The sequence below is a fragment of the Barbus barbus genome (assembly GCF_936440315.1).
Source record: "Barbus barbus genome assembly, chromosome: 10".
Taxonomy (NCBI): Eukaryota; Metazoa; Chordata; class Actinopteri; order Cypriniformes; family Cyprinidae; genus Barbus; species Barbus barbus.
The window spans coordinates 26,507,124-26,524,590 of record NC_136738.1 but is presented as its reverse complement, the minus strand read 5'-3'; the positions used below and the strand labels follow the sequence as shown (position 1 = coordinate 26,524,590).

The 17,467-nt window shown below is 36.9% G+C and overlaps 1 protein-coding gene across 6 annotated transcripts in view; it reads right to left on the bottom strand.

Annotated features, from left to right (window-relative positions):
* Positions 1-726: 726 nt before the first annotated feature.
* LOC306876098 (collagen alpha-1(XVIII) chain-like) overlaps positions 727-17,467 on the bottom strand; it is a 77,252-nt gene continuing 60,511 nt past the window's right edge. For 3 of the 6 annotated variants that reach the window (XM_079427022.1, XM_079427018.1, XM_079427020.1), the window contains 36 exons: positions 17,134-17,246; positions 16,589-16,615; positions 15,940-16,137; positions 15,598-15,624; positions 15,268-15,330; positions 15,050-15,136; positions 14,914-14,961; positions 14,155-14,292; positions 13,903-13,965; positions 13,641-13,685; positions 12,213-12,344; positions 12,064-12,132; positions 11,957-11,983; positions 11,756-11,854; positions 11,618-11,653; positions 11,448-11,528; positions 11,336-11,365; positions 11,156-11,191; positions 10,150-10,209; positions 9,990-10,067; positions 8,247-8,282; positions 8,089-8,142; positions 7,627-7,698; positions 7,452-7,517; positions 7,290-7,314; positions 6,847-6,900; positions 6,633-6,667; positions 6,426-6,548; positions 6,186-6,339; positions 6,034-6,098; positions 5,802-5,933; positions 4,931-4,963; positions 4,470-4,793; positions 4,187-4,384; positions 3,296-3,411; positions 727-2,583 (listed from right to left, as the gene is read on the bottom strand). In XM_079427022.1, the coding sequence (XP_079283148.1) occupies positions 2,370-2,583; positions 3,296-3,411; positions 4,187-4,384; positions 4,470-4,793; positions 4,931-4,963; positions 5,802-5,933; positions 6,034-6,098; positions 6,186-6,339; positions 6,426-6,548; positions 6,633-6,667; positions 6,847-6,900; positions 7,290-7,314; positions 7,452-7,517; positions 7,627-7,698; positions 8,089-8,142; positions 8,247-8,282; positions 9,990-10,067; positions 10,150-10,209; positions 11,156-11,191; positions 11,336-11,365; positions 11,448-11,528; positions 11,618-11,653; positions 11,756-11,854; positions 11,957-11,983; positions 12,064-12,132; positions 12,213-12,344; positions 13,641-13,685; positions 13,903-13,965; positions 14,155-14,292; positions 14,914-14,961; positions 15,050-15,136; positions 15,268-15,330; positions 15,598-15,624; positions 15,940-16,137; positions 16,589-16,615; positions 17,134-17,246 (3,158 nt within the window). In that variant the 3' untranslated portion in view covers positions 727-2,369. The remainder of the gene's footprint in view (positions 2,584-3,295; positions 3,412-4,186; positions 4,385-4,469; positions 4,794-4,930; positions 4,964-5,801; positions 5,934-6,033; positions 6,099-6,185; positions 6,340-6,425; positions 6,549-6,632; positions 6,668-6,846; positions 6,901-7,289; positions 7,315-7,451; positions 7,518-7,626; positions 7,699-8,088; positions 8,143-8,246; positions 8,283-9,989; positions 10,068-10,149; positions 10,210-11,155; positions 11,192-11,335; positions 11,366-11,447; positions 11,529-11,617; positions 11,654-11,755; positions 11,855-11,956; positions 11,984-12,063; positions 12,133-12,212; positions 12,345-13,640; positions 13,686-13,902; positions 13,966-14,154; positions 14,293-14,913; positions 14,962-15,049; positions 15,137-15,267; positions 15,331-15,597; positions 15,625-15,939; positions 16,138-16,588; positions 16,616-17,133; positions 17,247-17,467) is intronic. The other 3 variants (XM_079427023.1, XM_079427019.1, XM_079427021.1) reach the window with 1 other exon arrangement.

The window sequence follows — 17,467 nt, the reverse complement described above, 5'->3', positions numbered from 1 at the left end:
TGGTATTTCCCCTTTTGCTGATGGGTATGCTGCTGTTAAATATACACGAATTTGCACCCATTACTCATTTGGAAGTTTCTGGGAAAAGAAACATTGTGCATAAGGACTTTTACCTTAAAATAAAACTTTGTCTTCTTTTGTTTCAGTACAGATCACAACAAAAACAACAATAGTTAATCATAAAGACAGTCATCCTGCTGAACTCCTGCCGAGTTCCTGCTGTCATCCTGCACTGTGACGATCCATATTCCATTTGAAACCATTTTAAACAGTACTCCTTAACAGCCATAGCATTTTAGTTATTTTTGGCACACCATTTTGCTTAATTTTCACTTAATCAGCTTTCTCAAATGCCCATGGGTTATTTTACCACAGACTTGGTCCACCTGCTGAAGTGCTTGCAGAGGACCTTTAAGTCCTGAGATACAAAAGGGGCCGCTTCACCAGCTCACTGTCAGCAGTCTCTGATTTGTACCTAGAGGCCCTCTCAAGGCCACATTGCTAAATCCTATTGAACAGGCTGTAAAACCCTTCAGGCGGACAGAGGAGGGATTGCAATGTCATCAAAGGGGCACGCTGTGCAATTTAGAGACATGCATGAATCAGGACTTTGGGGCCCTTTGCCATAGGTGCACAGAAGACATTTGCCGGAGAGAATTTCAGTGCTTAAACAGCATTTAGAAACGCATAGTTTACAATCCCAAGCATTGAGAATGTAGAGCACTTAAGCTGATCAAAGGTGCTTTTATTTGAACTAGAAGTAAGCATATATACCAAAAGTCACTTAATCCTCACCTGACAGCAAGTTCTTCAAAATATTTGTTTTGATGTATATATTTGACTTTAGTAAGTAATGACAAATAGCAATTTTTTAAACATATAATGAATGTGGAGAAAAAGTCACAAACGAAAACAACGGGTAAAAACCTTTATGAAGTTAAAGTCTAAAATACATAATACTTGTGAGAGGAAAAATGCACCTTTATTTTTTAGTAAGCAGTCAGTGAACAGAAAACACATTCATGATATGAAATGGCTTGTGAATGAATTCCGATATGTTAATATTGTGCATGAACAGACAACAGAGTCTAAGAGGTTTTAACGAAATACATTTTGATACACAAGAACTAGTGCCAAAGTTATTGTGGCAAACAAAAACAAAATCATTTATTCAGTGCCTCTGAGACATGGTACAGCACAAACTGGTTTAAAAAAAAAGACTAGAAGCCCACAGGGTTGTACTGAATACATCAGTAGCACTACAGTGGATTAGGTGTCTGAAATTCCATATGGATAGAAGATAAAGTGTCTTCATAAAACACATCTGTCTCTTCCAAACAACACTGTCAGTAGCTGCTTCATCAGTGAAAAGCACCGAATGCAACCAAAGCCTCTGAAATGTCCAATGATTTATAGGACATAATCCGCAATTTTTGAGTAACAGAATTTTTTGCATGAATATTTGTTACAAAAATCTTGCAGCTTCCCCTCTTTACTTAAATCATTCACTTTGCTTTATCAAAACTTCTGGAATCAACCAGAAGTGCAAAACAATGACACTAAGAAGAATGTCCATATGAAATTTCACATTAATCACAACAGAAAAAAACACACAGTGATCCCATAAATGCAAGAGTATTTAAAATAATTTTGTTTCGTACAAAAGCTCTTTTGAACGATAAGTATTGAATTATTCAAAGCATCTTCTTTTTGCCCACTTGAGCTTTTTCGAGAGAGTGGCTACAGTTAACTATTTCGGTCTTGCACTTTTATCTGTGGAAGTATGTAAAAGTGCTCACTAAAATGGAAAAAGTATGGTTTATAGTTTCAAATCATATTTTAGCTCTCTTTATTGCAAAATAAATATTTTCTTTTTTTAAATCCTAAAACTAAGATGTCAGGTTTGCCCCTCAGTATCCAACAAACCTTGGATGAAAATGGAAATGGAACAGACAAATAAGTGGAAAAAGTTACACAAAAATATAGCTAAAATTGGTTAAATATACCAATTAAGACATCTTCAAAAAATAAAACAACACAAAAGACAAACAATTCATATACAAAATTTTATATGGATACAGTTAAAAACACTGCCTCAGTTGGCCTCACTTCTCTGGTTTAACCCCCTGAAAATTAGGTGCCGATGCCCTGAGAGAGAGCAAACACCTCCATGTTCAACCTGCCTCTTTGGCGTTATGGTGAGGGAGCAGATGATTCTCCTTGCAAATTCTCCTTAAGGCAGACTCAGTTCTTTTTAAAAAAATTTGTCATTCTTTTTTTCCCATTCGTTAGATACAGGCATCTACTGGAGCGAAACTGGGCCTGTATAAATGGTTGTGTCGAGTGTTCAGAGGCTCTTTAGGACGGCTTTATTTCTTGGATTGTGTCATGTAGCTGTTCTCGATGCACAGCACGATGTAGGAACTGGAGCAGCTGCTGGCGGTCTGCTGGAGGAGTTGGCCAGCCTGCAGAGACGAGGCCAAGCCTGTCACCGCACGGTCTCCGGCCCTCCACGTCTCACAGTAGTTATCCATCTGTCTGTGACCCCTGCCACTGGACCCATGCCAGATCATCTTCTCTGGCCTACAGGATAGAGGAAGAAAAACAATAATTTTAGGTGGTTTAAGATAGCCTCAGACTGCACTCAAAACCAGGAACACCTTTCCAAAATTGCAAAGTCAAATCGCAATTGCCTGACTGTGGGATCAGGATGCACAAGTTTTTAATCCATCAACTGGGAAATACATTTTGTTTACAAGGTACCAGACAGCTACAATGAGTTCGGAGGAACTGTCAATCATTGGACCAGCCAAAAATTTGGGCACTGAATCGTTGAAAGATTTAGAATAGAGCGACAGAATCAACATAAAGATAGAATGAATGATAGATAAAATGATATAGTTAGAATAAATGATAGAACAATAGATAGACAGAACGAGAGATAGATAGACAGAACGATAGATAGATAGACAGAACGATAGACAGAACGATAGATATATAGATAGACAGAATGATAGATAGATAGATAGATAGATAGATAGATAGATAGATAGATAGATAGATAGATAGATAGATAGATAGATAGATAGATAGATAGATAGATAGATAGATAGATAGATAGATAGATAGATAGATAGATAGATAGATAGATAGATAGAGAACAATATTTTATATTGCATTCATCTGTAGCTCCAGTACTCCGTGTTTTTTAAAGGAAAATGAAAAGTGACAGGATGCTCTGCTGAGGCCTCTGTTTGAAGGGTTCACAGGATCCGCCAAAGCCACTGGCACTCACCAGGCACTGTCCCGCAGGACATCTCTGCCATCAAACGAGTAGATAGGAGCATTGTCCTTCATCCTGCTCTCTGAGTCACTGAAGAGAGACTCCCAGCTTCTGAAAAGGACTTGATCCTGCAGAGGAGAATATCAATGCCATGAAAAGATAAAAAACATTCAAGATCATCTAGTGACCTCATTCTACAAGCCTAAAAAAGCTAATTAATTTCAATGTTGTCGTTTTTTGTTCACTCACAAACTTTTGTGTCCCTCCGGGAAAAAAAAAAGCATTTGCTTTTGTTTTACAAGGGAAGCTTCTTGAGAAAACATAAAAGGCATGAGTTTTGAACTTTTCAAAAAGCATTGAAATATATTTATGAATTATCCATTTTTAACTCGACTGCATGATAAAAAACATATTTTCATGTAAAATGAAGATAAAAGGTTTTCGCTGAAAACCTAGATTTAGTATCTGATCTGACCTTTTAATAATAATATTAATACATTTTTATCATGTTGTTGTCTCCACTTTATAAAAGCAAATGGACTGTAGTGGTTTTACTATGGTTACAGGGATTTTACAGTGGTTAAAGGGATTTTAGGCAATGTGCTCTGCCTAAAAACAAAGCTTTAACAGGGTAAAAATCTCTGTAATTTGATGGCTTATTGCTTTAAAACCATGACATACCATCTGTATGAGTAATGGAATGCACAACAGGGTTATTATTTGTTTACTAAAACTAAAACCATAAAAATAAAAAAATAAAACTATATAGACGTACATAAAAACTAATTAAAATGACAAAGAATTGAACTAAAAGTTACATGAAAGAAGAAATTACAAGAACAAATTCAAAATCTTAAAAACTATAACAGTATCTCATTGATACTAAAAAACACTGCTACACACCTTGAGGTTAACAATTGGTAATGTCTCTCTGTCAGATTTGCGAACGATACTGTAGAGATCCTGAAGTTTGGAAGACAGGAAGGCCCTGAACGTTCCCTTCAGGCCCACGGCCCGAGCCTGCTGGAAGCACAAGAAGTCTGCCCCACGAATGCCTCTCATGTTGCCCACTTGTGGAGAATTCAGGGCAATAAGATGCAACTGTACAGAAAATGAAAATGGCGTCAAAAAATAAATAAACACAGAGGACCTGTGTGAATGTTGCGATGAGGTTGATGGAACTAACCCCTGGTCCGGAAGTGTGGACGTGGCCTTCTGGTTGATTGACAGGGGGACTGGGACGGCGGGCTGGAGTGATGGGGTTCCTCTCTGGTTGAACGGGGTATCTGTGTGGTTGTACAGGATCAGTGTACCTGTTATCAGTGTTGGGTGGGTATCGTGGGTCTGGGTAACGGGAGTCAGGTGGATTGGGGTTTCTATTCTCTGGCTCCCTCCTTGGAAACTCGATCGGCGGGTGCGGTGGAGAAATGTGCTCTGCTCCATTGTTAGCTGTGTGGTCTTGGGAATAGTGAACAACAGGGGGCGGCTGGACCGCTGCCACTTCATTGTCCTGAGGAACAGCCAACAAGCTAGTCATACCTTCAGGAATTGATATGCACATGCACTAATTCCAAGCTCCTTTGATTAAACTGTGGGTGCTTATTTGAATGTTAAAGCATAAAAAAGAGCTTTATTCGCACTGCTTACCAGCTCTCCATAGAAGGGTTTATAATCTCCAAGCTGCAAATAAAAGGAAAACTGTTCAAATTTGAGAAGACATGTTAAAAAGGAGTAAATCCTTATACTATAATAAATAAGAATGCATAAAATTATGAAAAAATCTAGTTCAAAACACCAGGTTCCTAGTAATGTGGGTATTCATGTTGATTTTCTCTTTCTGAAAAAAAACCTTGTCATTTTATCATACCATAATTTTGATTTAACGGCTCTAACAATGGCAAGTGGTGTGACCAACTAAAAAAGTGAAAACGTTTTATTACAATTGAGTGAGTACAATTGAGTGTGCTTAAATGACTACTTTCCAAATAATAAATAATATAATAATAATATAGCTGCAAGCAGTGATGACAGGCCCAAGTCCCCAGTGTCACCACCACCACCCTGATGGCCAGAGAACAGCTTGGTTGTTCACTTTTCTAAATAGTCTTCAAAACACATTTTTCATTGATTTTTAAAATTATTTACAATTATTAAATATGATTAAGTTTTTGAGGTGACTGAGAGGTTATTTCATATGACAAACAGAACAAATCTTGCCATGCCATAAAAATGTCAGCTACAAGATATTTTTAATGAACTTGCTGACCCTGACAGTCCTGATATTTATGATATCATGATATTTAAGTAATGACAGTTAAAATATAATTTCCTGTTTTAAGGTTTACTTTTCACATGACAGCAATCATGTGAAATATATGAAGTATATGTTGGCAGACAATTTTTTTTTTAACAAATGCTCATTATAAAAAATGCTTATTAAAGTAATTTTATGTATGAAATGCAATTTTAATATTTTTTGCAATAAATGAAAACAAAAATCAGAGTTTAAGCCCCATACCATCACTTGTCTGACACCATCCCGAACTCTGAGGTAGAGATCGTTTCTGTCCAAAATGTAAATCAAAGCACCTTCAGTCTGTCTGCGTGCCGTGCCCATCATTATGTCATAAGTCCTCAGGAAAGTCACCTGCTGGCACATTTAAAACCATGGGTATGATTAAAGTATAAAGTATCAGCTGTGCAATCATATACGCGCCATTAGCAGTTTCTTTCATTAATGTCCCACTCACCCCAGATCCAGTGCCAGGAATTCCTGGTGGGCCGGGGGGACCTGGAGGTCCAGGAATACTGAGTGCTGAAATAAACAAAAATCATACAACATTGTTATTTAAGTTCCTTAAAAATATTCTGTTTGTTAAAAATTGTACTTATTTTTTCTTACGTGGTCTGTAGGCTCCTGGCAATGACGGTGACCCTGGAGAACCAGGGGGTCCAGGAGGTCCTGGGTTTCCTGGACGACCATCATAACCAACTCCAGGTGGTCCTGGTGGGCCTTGCGGTCCAGGGGGACCTCTGATTGAGTCTCCTTTAGGTCCCTGGAAAAGATGTCTTTGATGAGACCATCCATATGTAGGTAAGTACTCAATTCAAGTTGTGTCTAGAAATACCCAATAATTCTTACAGGAAGTCCAGGGTTTCCTGGTGGTCCTTGTACAGCTCCAAAACGAGGGTCATAAAATCCACCTCCTGGCTCTCCTTTCTCTCCTTTAAGACCTGACTCACCACGCTCCCCCTTCATCTCATTCTGAGCAAACAGATGCCATGTTTTGCATTGGAAAAATCATAATCAAATTGTTTCATCAATACTTTCATTTAGAGAATCACATACCTTTAGGGCATATATATCAACGTTAGAGGAAAAACCTGTGAGAGAGAAAAAAATTAGAGAATCTTTTACAATGATTTGATAATGATATCAAGCTAGTAAATCAGGGTACTTTAGTCAGGGAGTCACTAAAATTTACAGAGGTTGAGACAGCCTTGTTATTCCTGCCTGCCATTGGCCCTGAATGTCAAGAAACAGCAAGAGTGGTAAATTTTACCTGGTGATCCTGGAACACCAGGAGATCCCTGGTCTCCTTTATCTCCTTTCATTGCTTAAGAAAACAAAACAACACATTTTCCAAAGTTGTCGAATATATTAGAATTTTGATATTTGAACTCATTTCTGTTAAAATCAATATGAAATGCTGTTCTCAATGCCATTTTTCTCCTGTAATGTTGAATATGTTTGAGCAAAACAAGTCATTGAAAGGGAAACAAAATGTAGGTTGGGACTTGACTTTATCCATTGGGAAATAATTGGACCAAAGTGAAGTTCATTACATCAACAGTAAAGAAAAACTGTTTAAGAGGCAGAATTTTTTATGTCTTTTTTGAGAAACCATTCACAGTTAAATCATGTACAGTAAGATTGACTTTAAGGACCTTGTGACAAAATATATTTTGATTATCTGCTGTGACAAGAATGACTGTAACAATCTACCTGGCCTCGAATAATCTTCATATCTCTGAAATGGAAAAAGAAGATTGCAAATTATTGCTGTTGCAATCATCACCACTTCCATTTAACATAGCCAGCATATGGACCTCATTTTGCAACATTTCATGCATGAATTACAGCTTATTTGACACAAAAAGCACTTACACCGAATCTGTCCAAGGGCACAGCAGGTCCAGGGGGACCAGGGGGTCCTGGGGGACCAGGAGGACCCTTGAAAAGACACAAAATAACTTATGTGGGAAAATCTATATATATATAACAATCAACGAAGGAACAAACTGCATTTATTTTCAAATTCAAGAGCTTGTGGTGTACTGACTGGGTGGCTATATCCAGAGCCTGACCCTGATTCTCCCTTCTCTCCTTTGTATCCGTTCACACCTGGACGGCCCTACAGCCAGAGAATGCATGAATTAAGTACACAGTTAGTTAAATATGCTGTTGTCTGTCAAGGAATATTTTTTTTTTTTTTTTTTTTTTGGCCTGTCAGTAACACAGATAACACATGACAGTACGTATGTGTAGTTATGCTATCATCATTCACAGCCTTTTTTTTTTTTTTTATTAATTAATTAATTAAATTTTATATACCCTTTTATTTAACCATACTATGACCGACAAGACCAGGGGACAGAGAAAACAAGAGAGAGAAAAAAAAAAAAAAAAAAAAAAAAAAATAATAATAATAATAATAAAAAAATAATAATTATAATTATAATGATAATAATAAAAATAATTTATTTTTTTAAGGAATATTTTTTTGATGAAAGTTGAGACTTACCGGTCTGCCTGGCATTCCAAATTCACCTTTCAAACCAGAAGGTCCAGCTGGACCCTGAATAAGAAGAGGTATGACTTAGATGTTGCTCAGAATATTCCAAATGTATGATAGTGTTAACTTTTAACTTAATTTTTATTTTTTTTTAAATACAAACATACAGGAGGTCCGACTGGTCCAGGAAGCCCTATCTCACCCTACAGAGAGACAAAAAACTAATTAATTTTGATGTACAGTAATAAAATGTTTGTACACCTATTTAATCTTTAGTATTTTCCTCATTTTTGAATGTTAGTTAAGTCATTAAAAATATGAAGAAACACAAATGGAACTTTTATTTATTTTAATCATTTAGTGACCAAAAGTCGAAACTGTAAGTTTCCAGGGGACTCATTTATATCCGTTGCGTACGCACAAAACCTGCCCTGAAAGAGGCGTACGCTACTTCCTACGAAAAAGGTGGGATTTATAAAAAACAGATTTGACGGGAAAATTTGCGCACCTGCATGCAAACTCTGACCCATGTGTACAGATTTTGGTTTCTGGAGAGAGACACAAAACCTGCCCTGAAAGAGGCGTACGCTACTTCCTATGAAAAAGGTGGGATTTATAAAAAACTAATTTGATGGGAAATTTGCACACCTGCATGCAAACTCTGACCCATGTGTACAGACTTTTGTTTCTGGAGAGAGAAAAGTAAACAATGATTTCAAACTGTTTTCATTTCATCATATATATTTACATTAAATATTCCAATAAGCACTGAAATTACATAAAGTCATTACGCAGAAGTTAAACCAAAATTATATGAATTCAGACATAGCCTATTTGTAGTGGATGCGCTTGATTACTTTTCCTGTGGTATGTTATGTTTTAATGACAGCAAGGAGTGCTTAGGTGCACAATAATTTATCTTTAACCTAAACTGCACATCTTATGTTACGAGAAAATATTTTTAGCGAGAACAATGATCAATGATGCACACTGCTGTATTCGGTGGAACAGTCTATTATCCGGTTTGAATAGGTCTAATGATAATAGCGTACCACCACAGCTGCACGGAGGTGTTGATGTCGTGTGGAGGCATCTCCACAACATTATGAAAAATAGCCTACCTCTGTATTTGAAGGATACAACTTGAAGAAAACGGTAAAATTAGCATGTTTCCTTTTTAAAATACTTTGTCAATGAGTCAGATAATTTTATTTACACTGCGATAAATTTAGGCCTATTTTTTTCCACTAAAAATAGCTAAAAGATGTTCACCTTATCAGCAAAACTGCATTAACTGAATTTAATTTGAATTTTTTAAAACAATTGAAATATTATTTGGCCAGTGGAAATTAATGAACTCTAATCAACTCTATTCTAAAGAACTGAGAACTATTTTAAATAGTTTTTTATGGATATTTTGATATATTTATTCTAAAACATAACAAGGAAACTGGATGATTTTTGGCAATAAAAATTAATGTGTTTGGCACACACACATGGCATTTATAGTCCGTATCTCATATTTCCTTAATGTCTTGTACCTTTGACGGCATTAACATGGTGTCACGTGGATGGGAATATGCATGGAAATGATATGCAGATGAGGTTATGCATAGTAAAACTAGGTGTTGTAAGCTCCATATATAGTGATTTCGGGGAGGAGTCGAGGTGGAGATGCACATACGCACAATCTTCCCCTGACTGGGATTTATAAAGGGATTTTTGCGCAGGTTCTGGTGTACACATGGTTTTATAAATCTGAAAACTTTTGTGGGTACGCAAAATCTAGCATTTGTGCCTACGTACACTTTTAGGATGAAATTTACAGAGACTTTTATAAATGACACCCCTGGACACTTCAATATCCAATTCACTTTCAAAACAAAAACAAAACACAAAACAAAAAAAACCTTTTGGCCGGTCAGTCCAGCAAGGTAAAGTGGGTTTCCATCAGGTCCAAGAATAAGTCCGGCTTCTCCTTTCTCCCCCTATAAACAAAATTATGTTGCAGCAGTGAACTCTTGGTTTTAAACATTCATTCAGATTTTCTACTGGTTTTTGCTTACAAACCTTAATGCCATAGCCTGGTGAACCAGGTTCTCCTCTGTCACCCTTTGGTCCCATTGGGCCCTGATTGGTTAAGTAGATGGAGTGTAAGATTGATTATAAAACACATAATTCTGACTATAAAGTTTATTATATATACACATACATATATAATGTGATCAAAGAAGACTGTGAGAATAAATGTGCATTGTTAATCCTTTTGATCTTTTATTTTAGAAGATCTAAGCTTTCATTGGAGAATAATAATTTAAAATGGGGGGAAATATAATTATGAAATAAAAGTTATTTCTGATGTGCAGCAAAAGATAACTGAGCTTCACAAATTAGTGAAGTGGCTTTAAGAAAAGAGCTAGAGCAGTGAAAATTCCCATTTCCACCATCAGGGCAATAATTAAGAATTTCCAATCAACAGAAAATGTTATGAATCTGCCTGGAAGAGGACGTGTGTCTATATCGTCCTAATCCACGGTGAGGAGGAGAGTTTGAGTGGCTAAAGACTCTCCAAGGACCACAGTTGGAGAAAAAGGTTGAGTTTCGGGGTCAGAAAACCTTTAAAAAATTATCAAACAGCACCTACATCACCACATGTTGTTTGGGAGGACTTCAAAAAAAAAATCAAGAAAAGAAAATGCTTTCACCAAAAAACAGTCTCCAGCATATTCAGTTGTCAGACATGACTGGAACTTCAAATGGGACTGGCTTCTATGGTCAGATGTAACTAAAAAAATTGCATTGTTCAAAAATTATTGAATAAAAGGGTACCATTAATTGTGTCCAATGTGTATTAGAGAAAAACATTTATTTCATAATGATATTTCCCCCATTTTAAATTCTTATTCTCCAAGGAAAGGTCAGATTTTTGTGATTTTTTAAAAATAATAGATCAAAAGGATTAAAATTACAGATTTATTTCCACAGCCTTTTTTGATCGTATTTACCAAGGGTACCAACAATTCTAACCACGTGTATATATAATATATATTTAATGTATATATGATGCAGTACTTACTGGGAATCCTGCTTGACCAGCAAAACCAACCCCACCCTGAAAATCATACAATAAACATTACATGAATATTACAAAATGTGAGGTTAAGAGTCTGTATTTCAATGCCGACAAGACAATTTCTGGTATCCTAATGCCATCTATCATACTAACAATAGACTGCCAGAAGATAGATTTTCATACCTGAGACCCTGGTCCTCCAGTTTCATCATACTGTGCAGAAAAAATGACAAACAGTTCGAATTAAAACATGAACCATTATAGGCAAAAAAGCAATATAAATGTGAAGACTTACATTTTCAGAATAACGATAAATAATTTGTCCAGGGGGGCCGGGTGGACCTGGAAGTCCAGTTCCATCTCGACCAGGTTCACCCTAAACAAATGATCACATTTAACAATGATTAAATAAGTCATTTACGATTTCAAAGTCACTAAACCACTTCAGACCAAAAGTAAACTCACCCTGTCACCTCGGTCTCCCTTGTCACCACCTGGTCCCTGCAGGAAAATGCAAAACATTGAAATCAGCCTGAAGTACTGCACATCAGAGTGGCTGCTTAGTAAATTTGCACCTAAGAGTTTTATTAAAATGAAACGCACCTGTGGTCCAGGGAAGCCATCCAAACCAGGCTGGCCATCTTTTCCCTGAGCTCCCTCACTGCCTTTCTCACCAGGAAATCCTGGGATTCCAGGCTTACCCTGAGAAACACGATAAATAAATTCCTAAAGTCCTCTAGGTATGATCTAAATATGATATCTTTAGGATATAAATCTCATTTGAACAAATAAATGAAGTCTTACTTGTGGTCCTGGGGCACCAGGAGGTCCCTGAAATTAAATAGGATTGCAATAAATGAACTGCTACACAGATCAACAATGGTAAAGAAAAGTACAACAGAAAAACAAACCTGGACTCCTATTGGTCCTCTTACTCCAGGGACTGAACTGAAGTGAACACCAGAGCCCTCCATATCATCCTGAACACATACAGACAGCTCAATATTTTTGCATTTTTCCTAAAAGACTGAGACGCTAAGTATGATTGACTAATACTTACAAAACCAACTTGATATCTTGGGCCAGGAGGACCAGGTGGGCCAGGTGGTCCAACAGGTCCCATTGGTCCTGGAAGACCAGCAAGTCCACCCTCTCCAGGAAGGCCAGGGGAACCAAGAGAACCTTTGGCGCCCTTTAAACACAAGGAAAAATAAATCAATGAAAAATGTGACTACTAGATCAATGAAGTTAGCTTTCAAGATTCCAAGAGAAACATGTTAGTTTGCACTTTCAGACAATGCATCAACAAAGCAATGTCACAAAGAGTCCACATTACCATCAGTATAGTAATATAATGTTACATTTCAAATATTAGAACTGTAGAGTAGAAAGGTGAGATGATGAAAATCGATTGCCACACTCAAGACCTGCTACCTGCCACCCTGCAGCTTTAGAGGAGAAGGATGAGGTAGAGTAGGAGAGAAGATCATAGAGATAGCTGGGAAAGTAGGAGTTTTGCTACAGAGACAGAAACATAAAAGAACCCTGAGTGGGTTTGACTGTTTCAGAAAAAGCTGTTTTCTGAAACAGCTTTCCACACAGTGTCCTATCTAGGCGTGACACAATAAAGTAACGTTATTCTTACATTTTTCTTCAACAATGGGCAATTTTGATAATGACAAAATGCTCTACAATGTCATTTCCACTACATTTCAAAGTATGCACTGTGTTTGAAAGCAATCTGTAGTGGAAATGACTATGATGGAAATGACAATTTCAAGAGTTCTGGATTAAAACGACTCTTTTTTTCTGTATCTTTTACAGTGTTTTTTGACAAAGTTACAGCTTGACTGGAAATAGTCCACAATAAAAAGAAATCTGTTATAAAATCATTTTTATCTTAACGAAAACATAAATTTTACATTAAGGGAATTCCGTCTGCTTGGTAACCAAGAACTCTATCTAAATCATTTTCATAAAATACTGTAAATACTGAAATGGTTTATGATTATTTCACTTTGTTTAGATTTTTCATGCTTTAAGACTGAAAGTCTGGCTCTTGGAAAAGGGTAAAACAAACAAAAAATAGCTAAATCAAATAAGTTTTAATGTGAGAAAAAAAGTAGAAAAATTGACAGTCTAAAAACATCTTGGAAATTGACAGGTTTGTTTTTCTGATGCTGACAGTGAAATCTCACTTGTACAAAATCCTGCAGCACAAAACTATATATTATACATATAGATTAGTGATCATTATTGTGAAGACAGACAGATTACTTCTCACTGGATCTTGCTTCGTCACGCCTGGATAGGACATTATGACATTTTTTTATTCCTATTAAAAGCACACAGAGCATTACAGACTGCTGAGCTTGTACAGAACATGTATACCTAGCATTCAAATATGTGAAATGCAGACAAACATGTGCATACTGTGCACAAGTGTTTTAGAGTTTTCTCACGAGGTGAACATATTACGCAAACTGACCTTCTCTCCCACAGGTCCAGGTAGGCCCAGCTCACCGGCATCACCCTGTGGAGCACAAAATCAGTCCAGTGTCTAAAGATAGCTACCATTACAAGGATCTCAACAGAGCTGAATTATGCAAGTGCAAATCCATTAAAGGACCAGCACAGTTATCGATGTATGGACAGGGTTCCTACACTTTTATTCCAATGGATTGCCATGACTTTTCCATGACATTTCCAGTCATTTGTGATTACAGATTATTAGAGATTGGACTTCCTACCTTTTCTCCTTTTGGGCCAGATAAGCCTGGTTTTCCATCAGCACCTGATGGACCTGGAAGTCCCTATTTTAAAAAAAACAAGATCCTTTTTTAAATTTTTATGAATTTAACAAAACACAAAATGACAGGGAGAAACAATCAGAGCACACACATTACCCACATGGCCACGTCTTTTACAAATAAAGGTTTTATTCTGACACAACATATCCAAACCAATGGTTATAAACATGCATCATGTCACCTTAGACTTACCGGTTGACCTGGAGCTCCATTTTGCCCAGGAGGACCAGGAGGCCCAAAGCCACCAGAGCCTGAAGACCCAGTGCCAGGGGGACCGGGGGGACCAGGGGGACCAGGAGCACCAGGCAGGCCAGGCAAACCAGGCATTGCCTATCAACAAATAAAAAGTTACTAAGTAAAGAACTAGAAGGGCATGTTAATAAATACATTTAAGTTAATAAATGCTATTTTTCCAACTTCTTTTTTTAACATTGAATAATAAGAAATTATTCTTAAACGTCAAATCAGCATATCAGAATAATTTCTGAAGTCATGTGACACTGACAACGGGAGTAATAACTACTAAAAATTCAACTCACATGTATTTTAAAATATATTAGATATAGAAAACAGTTATTTTAAATTATTAATTTTATTTACAGAGTGTTAACTTTTAGTTTTAGATCCTTTTTCTTATTTGTAAGTCGCTTTGGATAAAAGCGTCTGCTAAATGACTAAAAGTAAGGTAAAAGTAAGTAAATTGTAATAATATTTCGCAATATTACTGTTTTTACTGTATTTCTTATCAAATAAACGCAGCCTTGGTGAGCAAAAGAGACTTGTTTCACAGACATTAAAAAATCTTCCCAACCCCAAACTTTTCAAACATCAGTGTGTATGAAGTAAATTTAAGATTTTCAACAATGAATGACACGTGTCTTTCTAAATGGGGATTTCTAGCTGTTGAGTACTAGATCTGAATTAATCCTATAAGTTAATATAAGGACGTACCCGCACACTGTCCAAATCAAATCCAGAGCCCTCCATGTCCACAAATGTCTATAACATGAATACAGAGGATAGATTATGAAACAGTTTTGTAAAAAGGAAAGCGTTCACAAAAACAGCTGACTAATAATGAACTCACAGGCCTGTCAGAACGAGATGGGGGTCCCGGTGGGCCAGGAAGCCCTGGAGGCCCACGAGGTCCTGGCTGACTTTCACCTCGTTCTCCCTAAAATGAAAACATAAGAACAAAAAGTTGAACTGGCATACTATAAAAGGCATTCACAATTCAATTCTAAATGGTGCACAACCCTGATACTGTCATAATAACCCAAGATAATGGACATCAACATTACTTACTTTCTCTCCTTTGAGTCCAGAGCTCCCAGGAGTTCCAGGAAAACCAGGAGGTCCAACCTGACCCTGTTACAAAAGCAGATGTTTAATTATTTGCACATGAAAGGTATGAATGCAAACACACAAGGAAAATCAAAAATACAATCAGACTTTTCTTCCCATTTTGTATAGTAAAAACACACCATTCCCCCCAAATACACAAGCAGGTATAATTTCAAACTGAAAACTGAAAAATATTGAAAAATGTACTTGACCCAGGTCTATTTTATAACAGAGTTTTATGAAATGCTTGAAACTAAAACTAAAAGTTAACACTCTGTAACTGTTACTTACAGCTTTTCCATCTTCACCAGGGTCACCCTATAAAGGAGAGGAGAGAATATTAGTTTTGTTCAGATATGACCAATGCATTATGCATAGTCTCAAGGACAGAAACACAATGTGCCTTTGTGTTTGCAATGATGCATATCTTAAACCTGTATTAACATCATTCTCTGCTTGTGATGGGGAACACCATAGGGATCTATTACTGTTCTCACACATCAATGGCAAATGCAAGACCACTTCTGACACATACGGTTATGGTATAACGCTGTTCCTTTTAAATGGAAATGCATTTGCTAATAGAAAATAGAACCAGTAATTGAATCATTCCTTTGACTGTGATCTACTCACCGGCTCCCCATCAGTTCCAGCAGGGCCAGGGGCTCCTGGTGGTCCAGGTGGTCCTCTTGGTCCTGCCACCTTCTGCACAACTGACCCATCTCCCCTTACTTCTACCTCTGCACTGGGCCCTGGGGGACCGGGAGGCCCTGGAGGCCCAGGAGGGCCACGGTCACCCTTTGATCCAGGATAACCAAAACCAGAACTGCCCTGAAACCAAAAAGCAAGAGAGATTTGAGCATAAACAAAACCATGTATGCTAACTATAATGATAATGGTATAGGTTTAAAAATCATTGCAAATTTAATAGAATATTGCTCTTGGTGTGAATGGGCTTCAAGCTTTGCAAATGAGAAAAAGCTTCATGAATATGCATTAAAAGAGGAAATGAATATTTACTCTTAAAGGGGGAGCTCAGCAACAAATGATAATTTTGCCTTAATTATTAGTATTTTATTTCATAAAACACAAAAAGATATGTTAGGCAGACCATCCGTTTGCCTATTATCTAATTTTGTATTTTACAAAAAATAATAATGACAAGAGGGTGCGTGAATGATGACTAAATTGTAATTTTGGCATGAACTTTTGCTTTAATTCACTTTAACAGGTGCAAAACATGTTGTCACAGTTATGTCAAGGTAGAAGCATCAGAACAAACCTTCAATCCTTTCTCTCCTGCGTCACCCTGTGAAAACACAGACAAAAATGATTGACCTGTCTGCCACTCTAACAGATGGCTGAACATTCAAGCTCCCCATCATTGACTTCACACATTACTGTGAATTTTGAAGGGCATAAAACTTCAATGTAACATTTCGATGAAAGAAAAGGGCGCTGTATCTCCACTTGTGGCTGAACAACCACTCCATGTAAACTTAAAAGTCATCTCATATTAGCTATTAGCAGAGCCTGGGTTATTTTATTTTTTTTTATAAAAAGCCGTTATATAGTTTAGATACATAGCTGCTCCAACTCTCAATTCTGAGTGAATGAGCCACATTCCGAACCATTAACCAAAATACACATACCTAAGATTGCATACCAGTTGAATTAGATTAATGTTGCTTGACAACCGTAAACAGTATTTTAACAAAAACAACATCCCTTACTAGTTAAATTACTGTAATGGACCACTTCTCAAGGCTTATTACTTTATTTTGAAACCAAGCTGTTCAGAGAAACACTCAATGAGGTTCAACACACCTTCACTCCTTTTACACCGCCACCAGACACAGATGCAGATCCTGCATCGCCCTTCAGCCCCACAAGACCCCTCTCGCCTTTCTCTCCTCTGTCTCCTTTCTCTCCTTTTGCACCTGTAAATTTGAAAATGTCTGATTAATATAAAAATAACAATTACTCTTATATGCTTTACATTTTGGAAAACATATCTGGCTTATATCTCACCCCAAAATCAACAGAACAAAATAAGAAATTAGACTTTGCATGTGGAAAATGAAGCCTTTTTTTTTACACTGTGACATACTTTTCCTGTCAAATCAATTTAACAATTTTCTGAAATGCAAAATAAATCTGA